At 50.7% G+C, this 9206-nt stretch overlaps 1 protein-coding gene across 1 annotated transcript; it reads right to left on the bottom strand.

Annotated features, from left to right (window-relative positions):
- Nucleotides 1-7387: 7387 nt before the first annotated feature.
- On the bottom strand, nucleotides 7388-9099 carry LOC138102531 (serine/threonine-protein kinase pim-1-like). The gene is made up of 4 exons (XM_069000244.1): nucleotides 9063-9099; nucleotides 8381-8747; nucleotides 7816-7992; nucleotides 7388-7491 (listed from the first exon to the last, which is right to left on the bottom strand). The coding sequence occupies exons 2-4, from the start codon at nucleotides 8724-8726 to the stop codon at nucleotides 7388-7390; spliced, it is 627 nt and encodes a 208-aa protein (XP_068856345.1). The 5' UTR covers nucleotides 8727-8747; nucleotides 9063-9099.
- Between the last annotated feature and the right edge of the window lie 107 nt (nucleotides 9100-9206).

Genomic DNA, 9206 nt, shown 5'->3' with positions numbered 1-9206 from the left:
TCTAGTGTTAGCTTTGGGGAATCTAATAAGATCCCTTCATACTTTAAAAGTCTCGAATCTGTTATCCATTTTTCAGCTTTTTGTTGCAATATTCCCCTAATGTTATGTGGAGATAATACCTTGAGTTTCCCATTAAAAGTTATTTTACGTGCTTCTTCTACTAAGAGAGCACAGGCTACCACTGCCTGTAGGCATGTAGGCCATCCCTTGCTTACTGGATCTAATAGCTTTGACAAATATCCTACCGGTTTCTTTCTCCCAGCCCAATCTTGAGTTAATACTCCATATGCTGTCTCATTTTCAATGTTTACAAATAGATAAAATGGTCTTTTTAAATCAGGTAAACTTAGTACTGGAGCATTAATTAAATCTTGTTGCAGTTGTTTTAAATTCCTCTCATCCTCTCTGCTCCATTTCAATAACCCATCATGACTGAGCTTGTTATACAGAAATTTGACCTTGGTACTATAATTATCAATCCATTGTCTACAGTAGCCTACTAATCCTAGCAATTGCCTTACTTGTCTCTTGCTCCTTGGTGGTGGGAGTGAGAGGATTCCTTTCACTCTTTCGGGGTCTATTTTCTTCTCTCCTTTACTCAAATAATGGCCTAAATATTTTACTTCTTCTTTTACAAACTGTAATTTTGCCTTTGATACTTTTAGTCCCTTCAAGCTTAGAAAGTTTAACAGTTTAATGCTCTCCTCCCGAACTTCTTCTTCTTTTCTTCCTGCAATCAGGAGGTCATCCACATACTGAATCAAAGTAATGTTTTCTCTTGTTTGATATTCTTGGAGGATTTGTTCTAATGCTTGTCTAAATAAATTTGGTGATTCTGTGAACCCTTGTGGCAGCACGGTCCACCGCAACTGTTGTCGCCTATGAGTATCTGGGTCCTCCCATTCAAAGGCAAAATAATCTCTACTATTTTCGTCTAAGGGGCAGGCCCAAAATGCATCTTTTAGATCAATTACACTATACCAGTGATTTTCTGGCCCTAGTCTACTTAATAGGGTGTATGGGTTAGCAACCACCGGGAACCGGGCCACTGTCCTCTTATTAATTTCTCTTAAATCATGCACTAATCGATAGGATCCATCTGGTTTCTTTACTGGTAAAATGGGTGTATTAAAAGGGGACATACAGGGCTCTAGGAGTCCCTTGCTTATTAGTCTGTCTATTTCAGGCTTTAGTCCTCGTTTCCCTTCTGGGGATATGGGATACTGCTTGATCCTTATTGGAATTTCTGGATCTTTTATGGTTACGGAGAAGGGCGGAATGTTCAGTTGGCCCACACTGTCAGGTGTGTACTATACCTCGGGGTTAATCTTCTCTTCATCCTCTACTCTAAGGGGGCATAGTTTGATTTTCAATTCTTTATTAATTACCTCTAGGTTTATCCCCAATTCTACTATGAGATCTCTACCCATGAGGTTATACTCTGCTTCTGGTGCCAACAAAAGGCTTCCTATTCCTAATTTTGATTCGGTTTCTATTAGGACATCTTTAATAACAGGGACTTCAAAAGGTTCACCCTTGGCACCCACTACAAGGGCGGTGTCTCGGGAGACTTTACACCCAGATGGTAAAACTTGGATAGTTGATCTTTCTGCTCCCGTATCTACCAGGAATTCAAATTCCTGGCATTGGGGACCGACTTTTATTTTTATCAAGGGCTCTGGATGTTTCTTGGTCCCCAGTAAGTAGAGCCCCTGACCCCTCTAATCTTCTTTAAACATCTTTTCATCTCTTATCCTCTTTCTGCAATCCCTTCTGATGTGTCTCTTCTCCCCACAATAAAAACATACGACTGCTTCCCTCCTTTCTACCCTCTGATTTCCCTCTGTGTTCCTAGGGGCCTTTCTGGGCATCTGCCCCATTCGGCGGGGAGAGTCTTGTTTTCTGCTTTCCCTTACTGCTGCCACCATCATTCTGACTTGTCTCTTGTGATTCTCTTCATCCCTCCTGACATATACTTTCTGTGCTTCCCTCAACAATTCATCTAATCCTCTCTCCTGCCAATTTTCTAGTTTTTCTAGCTTCCTCCTGATGTCATCCTATGATTTGGCTACAAATTGAGTTTTCAGAAGTGCCTGACCCAACTGTGTATCTGGGTCCAGGCCTGAATACAGCTGTAGATTCTTTCTTACTCTTTCTAGCCAATTTGTTGGAGTTTCCTCCTTTCTCTGCCTCTCATTAAAGGCCTTATTTATGTTTTGTCTTCTTGGTACTGCCTCTCGGACCCCTTGTATAACTATTGTCCTTAAGTCCTGCATATGAGTTCTGTGTGCTGGATCCTGATGATCCCAATTAGGGTTTTGTAAAGGCCATTTGATATCTGCCTGTGGGCCCTGAGCATGTTGGGCATCCCAAATTCGCATTCCCGCTCGCCTAATCATGTTCTTTTCTTCTGCAGTAAAAAGAATATTTAGAATTGACTGCAGCTCATCCCAGGTGTATATATTAGGGCCTAAAAATTGATCTAGCTTCTCTGCAACTCCCAGGGGGTCTTCTAATAGGTTCCCCATTTTCTTCTTAAAGTCCCGCACATCTCCAGAGCTAAGGGGAACTGAAATAAAGCCAATTCCTGGTTGGGGTCCCCCCATAGGCATTTCTCTTAATGGATAAAGGTTATGACGTCTAGCTCTGCTCCTTGTCATTGGTCCCTCCCGTTCAGGTTCAGGATTCCCTTCTTCTTCCTCTAGGGGCTGCTCAGGGAGTGGGAGTGGGGGTGCCTGTGGGGCCTGCGGAGGTATATAGGGGGGTGGAATCATCGGAACTTCCTCTTTCTTTTTATCTTTTCTTCTTACCCCTGAGTCTTCAGATTTTTCCTTTAAAGTAAACAGGAGTGCCCCAGGGGTCTCTATCCATATTTTTGCATATTCACTCTCTTCTTGACTAAAAGGAGTTTTGGTTTCTACCCATAAATTCAAATCCTGTCTCACCCAGTCCTCGTAGGACCCAAATATAGGCCAAAATACGTTTCGTGATATCTGCTTTCCTCCCCAGACCTCTATGCAATAATAAATCATCTTGGCCTTATCTTTATTCTGTGTACTCGAATAATGCCTCTAATTATTCAATAAAAGCCCTAACGGACTATCCTCAGGTACTGGGGGAAACCTTATGGAACTAGAGGGCTTGCTTTTCCCCTGTCCCATCCTCTGGAGTGCCTTCAGGCGTTCTGTGTGTGGAATCACTCGCTTCCCCTGGTTCGTGGCCCACGCCCTCGCGGGCAATGGGAGCCGCACTACTGAGGGTCCACACTCGCTTGGGGAGTCCGGCTGCCGGCCCCCCTCTCACACACCACACTCGCCACACTCCAGGATACCCGACCCCGACCGAACGGATCCCTTTTCCGCAAATACTCACGCTTCCAGCGTCTTCGTCCGGACCTCTGTGCACAAAGTTTATGGGGTCGACCGGTTCCCTTTGCTTAATGCCTTGAGTTTAGGTTCGTCGGTGGGAGCGAGGTAAAGACTGAAGATACCGAGGCCACCAGAGGTGGGGCGCCTCCCCGATATCTCTGTCTTACCGTACCATTCCCATCCGAGTCACGGCACCAAATTGTGATTGATGGAGGCAGACAAAGAGGTTTAATTAAATTAGAGAATTTATTAATTACAGCAAGCAAGGCATAAGCAAAATCAGCGCTGGGCGACAGGGGAGTCCCCGCTCCACCGAATTGCCGCAGGGGTTTGCAAATTTCAGTCCTTCTTTTATGCAGGATCGTTTCCTGTTAACTCTTCTTTAAGGGAGTACTCTGCGCATGTGTGAACTTGTTGCTAGGGGGTCGTTTTCTGCCTTCTGGTGGTCGATGGCTGAAGGCTAGTAGTCTTCTTCAGGTGCCCTCTGGGTGACCTTTTCCATATTTGGTCAGTTAGTATCCCCTGCTTTTCTTCTTGGAGCTTAAACAATAGTACACTTACAGCACTTACAACCTTTACATATAGATTTGTTAAGACATTTCCTGTTATGTACATTGTGGCCTGTGTCAGCTCTTTTCAATGAACAAAATACCCTCATTTATTACATTAAGACCTGGAAATGAAGACAGTCTCCAAGCTATTAACACCTCAAATTGTTCATTGGGAGCAATCTGATGACCAGGGAAATATAGCTACTCCCATACTGTTTTCCATCTTGTCTTCTCTTCTAGCCTCATTCCCTGCTTTTGTTGGTTCAAATTCACAAACGGGGGCTACCGTTTCCATTGGCTCTACTGGACCATGGAATGTTACAGACCACCTGAGGAGGAGGGCCAGAGCCTCACATCTGTCAGTAGCTCCAAGGACGAAGAGGATTCCCAGAGCCCCTGTTTCAGCTGCAGCCACGGTCAATGGAGCTGCAGCCAGACGAGTCAGCTCACATGGTGGTGCAAGGCTTCTCCAGCGTTCGGCAGGTGAGGTCCCCACCAAGGGCTGAGCCTGGGGAACCATCAGATCCCCTCCCCTGGGCTTGTTCCACAGTCCCTTGACATTTGCCTGAGGGAATGAGCAGGGGCCTTCAAGAAACTGGCTTAAGGCCACACGTTTCCATGGCAGCACCAGTTGCTTTCCTTGCTGGCCACCATCAGGCCAGCTACGGCTTTATCGTGATTTCACATCTACCAAAACCCAGTGCTGATCCCAAAATAGGGGTGGAAGGAAATACTGCTCTTTTGGGCAAACAGTGTTGCATGCTGAGTCAGCAAGGAAAGACAGAGAAATAAGTTACACTTAGACTAGGAGCCCAAGAAGAAAGTGAATTAAACAAGTGCCAAGTGGTTTATCTGGGGTATGCACAGAGTAAGACAAAAGCTGTGTGAGAAGGGAGGGAGGGTCTCCCAAGTGCCTTTTGTGGCTGTTGGGGTGCAGTGTTAGAGACAATTGAGTGCAGAATAAATAAGCTGGAAGAAAAGGGGGCAGTGACCATAACTCTGGGGCAGGAATAGGGCCCGTGGTGGGTGGTGAGCCAATTTGCTGGATGCCAGCAGCCACTGGTGACAAGTGTCTCTTGCAGGCAGGAGGTGCAGGATTACGTGCTGTGTGAAGCCACCATTGGGGAAAGCACAACCGCAGAGCCAATAACAGAAACAGTCCTTACTTGTGAGTTTATTGATCTCTCTATAGAAGTATCAGCCAAAGAATTCCCTTTCTGAGTGGAGAAGGTAAGTCTCTGGACTGCAACCTGGCATTTAACAGCACAGCTGAGGAGGGTGTGTGCTTGTGTTAAAGCCCCTCTTTTTACCCTTCCTGAGGCACTTTGTAAAGTGAGTGAGGATGCTTTTAGAGATGAGACTGGTGTTTAACTTCCCCAAAGTAAAATTGCAGTAACAGCTGCACTGCCAAGGGGGATCGTGGCCACTTACAGAGAAATACCAGTTTCTCTGCTCACTATAAAGGGAGATTTTTGAAGATCCTCTAAGGCAGGGTGATGTCTAAACACTGATACTGTAGGGAAGCTGGGGAAAATGGGAATTCCTGTGAATTCCTCAGGCTTACAAGGAAAAACCCATCATCTCCTGTGTCTCTTTGCTTTCTCTGCTGTTGGCATGAATGCTTTATGGTATAGCTATATGGTATAGCTCTGTGCCCCCAATCCTCACCTGCCTCAAAGGACCCCCAGACATCCTGCAGCTGCAGTGATGATAACACTGGGGCAGAGCAGGTGCCCTTTAGTCTCTGGATCCCAACTCCTGCATCATCTTTCCCTCTCCTGCAAGTTGTCTGAAAAAGAGATGTTTCATTATTTGGTTTCTGTAGTTTCAGGCCTCTCCTCTGGTTCCCAGGCTTCCACTGAATCACAGAATCCCTTGAACAGGCAGTTCAGATGTAATTAGAAGCTTTTCAGCTCTCCCTGATTCTGCCTGGCTTCTGCTCAATGCCACACACATTGATTTATCACATACTATAGCACAGCACCTGTTTGGTATCAGTACATCCAGAACTAGTTTCCCAAACTCTCTGGTTTCTTTAAACCATGCAGGAAGCCCAGCACAATGCATAGACAGGAAAGAAGAGCCTAGGCTGATCAGAGCTTTGAAGCCACAGACACCTTGTCCCTGTAGCAAGGGCAGCAGGACACATGTTGCAGATGAACTGCTTTTATGAGGCTGCTAGAGCCAATAAGGTTGTAAGAAATGACTGTACGTGAGTGAAGATCATCTAGTGCTGTTCTGCTCAATAGAGAGACAAAACTAGAGACAAATGCTCTGGATTCCCTTTCTGCTTTAGATCTTGTTCAAGCAGCTGCCTCCTCTCAGGGGCCTATTCCCTCATCTGTATGTGGGAGTGTTTCCCTGTCCCCCAGAGGATGCTGTGGTTTCTAAACATGAAAAGCATCTGCTATAAAGAAAAATCTCCTGGAAGGGTAGAAGCAAATAGAAAGGGTAATAGAGATGGATGAACTTCTGGGGCTGAAAAATGTGAAATGCAGCAGAAGCAGGAGGAGGTCTGTGGCCACTTGAGGTTGTTTTTCCTTGTCTCCCTCCCTTGCTGGACAGGAGGTGCTATGAGCATTCAGGGATTCTTTGTTGGCATAGCAAAGTCTCCAGAAGGCAGCTGGGGAGAAATACCACTCCTTCCACCCAGTGTTCTAAAGCTCTGGGCTACATGGTACAACAAAGTTATCAAGAGTTGCTCTGTTACATAACACAACTCCCGAATGTGAGATAGGGTTAGAGGCTGGTAACACCAGGGGGGTTCCCTTGGAGTCCCTAGGGATCACTTTCTCTGCCGCTCCTTCCTCGGCAGCGGGGGTCTCCTCATGCTCTTTCCCTGCCCCAGTGTGGGAGGCTGAGCCTGCTGGAGCGTGTCTATCTGCCGTAGAGTCTCTTTCAGCATCTGTGCATCCCTGCGCAGCTCCTTTAGATGCTGCTGTCCCCTAAATCCAGGCAGACCGGGCTGCATTTGCCTGCTGCCAGTGTGAGGGGAAGAAAGAGCAAGAGTTCATTAGGGCTTGACCTGAAATGATGTTTTGGCGTTTCTGCTTCTTCTCACAGCTTTGGCAGGTGAGCAGCATCTCTGTCCCTGCCGCCTGCTGGCCCTTGGAATGCACACATGAGCCCAGGTATCACTTCTGGTGAACCCAAGTGGCCGCGTCAGTTTGAAAGGGCGGCTGTTGTTTCACTGTTACCTTTCTAGGCTGGTTACAGCTCCTCCTGCCTGTACTACAGCCTGTGCTTGAAGACACAGAACTACCGTCCTGGAGAAAAGGCATCAAAAGCTTGACAAAGGCTGAAGAGAACACTCTGATTACCCCTTTTCCCAAGAGGGTTCTTTAGCTGAAGTTGCTAAACAGGACCAGACTTGACACCCCGGCATGGGTTTGTGGTTGTTTTATTTCTCGAGCCCTCAGTCCTGCATGGGACTCGGTAATCGGGTGCTGCAGAGGCTCTGGCAAGGCATCAAAGACGCCTGCCCCGCACCCAAGGGTGGCGCAAGATCTCCTCCAGCGCTGGCCTGTCCGCAGGGTGCTTGGACAAACACCAGCGGATCAGATGTTGGCACTCTGGGGAGAGAAACCAGAAAGCGCCGGTCACTTGCAGAAGGCTCCTGCCCAGCTGCTCCCGGCGCCTCCAGGGCCCGGGCTATGCTGCGTGTGCTCAGAGCTGTGCCAGCCTCCCGGCTGACTCTGCCCTTTGCGGGACAGTGGCACGGCAGGACACGCGCCACCTCCTTCAGCCAAGCAGGCCACACCGACCACGTCGTCACGGGCTGCCTCCTGCGGCCAGCTCTTGAGGGCAGATGGGCCTCCCGCGCAGCTGCGTGAGGGCCACGCTGGGCTGCGCGGTGCCATCTGCCAAAGCCTGCCTTCTTGAGGCCAGACACCAACCTGGAGAGACCTGCTGCCAGAAGAAGAGCTGCCCCGACACGATGTCACGGTCCTCCTGGAAGGGCATGTTCCCGCAGACCATGACGTACAGCAGCACACCCAGGGACCAGATGGTTGCCGAATGGCCGTGGTAGCAGCCAAGGCAGATCCACTCGGGTGGGCTGTACATGTGTGTTCCTAGGGGAGACAGGTGGCGCTGTCCAGGTGCAGGCTGCTGGCTTCCAGAGCCTGGTGCCAGCCTCCTGGCGGAAGCAGGGGCTGCACCGGTGGCCACAACTTCCCCCCGAGGCCACCGGGCGTTCCCCAGCCAATTGGCCAAAGCCAAGAAACCGTTCTGCAAGGCAAACAAGGCCAGCGGAGCAGCCCAAGCCCTTGCGGGCCTGCCAAGCCGAGCGGCCGGGGCCTGGCTTTGTGGGCAGGGCTGGCAGCTGGCTCCTGGGGCACAGCATCTGCCCCGTGCCAAAGGGCAGGCGGCAGCCGGCTGAATGCCGCAGCCCACAGCCCAGGAGGGAATGGGGCCGTGCAGTGCCTGGCACTGGGAGCAGGGCCTGGCCTGTGGGCTCACCGGCAAATCGCGTGAAGGCCTGCTCCTGGAGGAAGGTGCCGCAACCGAAGTCGATGAGCTTCAGGTCGCCGCTCTCCGGGTCCACGAGGAGATTCTCTGGCTTGATGTCCCGGTGCAGGACGCCGCAGGCGGTGCAGTGCCGCACGGCCTCCAGCACCTGGCAGAAAAGCCAGCGCGCCATCTCCTCGCACAGGAACCCCTGCTCCAGCAGGAAGGCCAGGAGATCCTGCGATGGCTCCGGACGCTCCATCACCAGCAGGAAGCTGTCAGGCAGCTCAAACCAGTCGAGGAGCTGGATGATGTTGTGGCAGCCAGAGCCCACCTTCTCCATGAGCACGATCTCCATGGGAACACGGGTGCCGTCGGGCTGTGAGGAGGAGACAGTGCCTCCAGCAGGCCTGATACTGCCCTGTGGCTCCGCTGCCTCGTGCCTGGGATGCCCCAGTGCCCCCTTGGGCAGCCTCCCTGGTGCTTGGGCTTCCTCCCGCCCAGGGGATGCTTCGGGGGTGCCCCCCTGCCCGGCCCCATCACCAGTGTTTGGCATCCCCGGGCCCGCGATGCTCCGGCTCGCACGCTGAGCCCACGCCCGCTCCCCCCGCCCTGCGCCGCCTCCCGCCCTGGGGCCCCGGCCTTATCCCTGCCCGCCACGCCCCGCTCTGTCGCGGTGGCCCCGCTCACTCACCAGCTCGTACCACCGCAGGACGCTCTCCCGGGCCACGCGTTTGATGGCCACCTGCAAGCCCACGAGAGACGGGGCTGAGCTCAAGCCCTGCCCCGCCCCGCCCCTGGCCCTCCTCCCGCGCCCCGCCGTCTCGGCCACTTTACC

The sequence above is a fragment of the Aphelocoma coerulescens genome, unplaced genomic scaffold (assembly GCF_041296385.1).
Source record: "Aphelocoma coerulescens isolate FSJ_1873_10779 unplaced genomic scaffold, UR_Acoe_1.0 HiC_scaffold_80, whole genome shotgun sequence".
Lineage (NCBI taxonomy): Eukaryota > Metazoa > Chordata > Aves > Passeriformes > Corvidae > Aphelocoma > Aphelocoma coerulescens.
The sequence above is the reverse complement of the archived record's forward strand: the minus strand, read 5'-3'. Positions and strand labels throughout refer to the sequence as shown.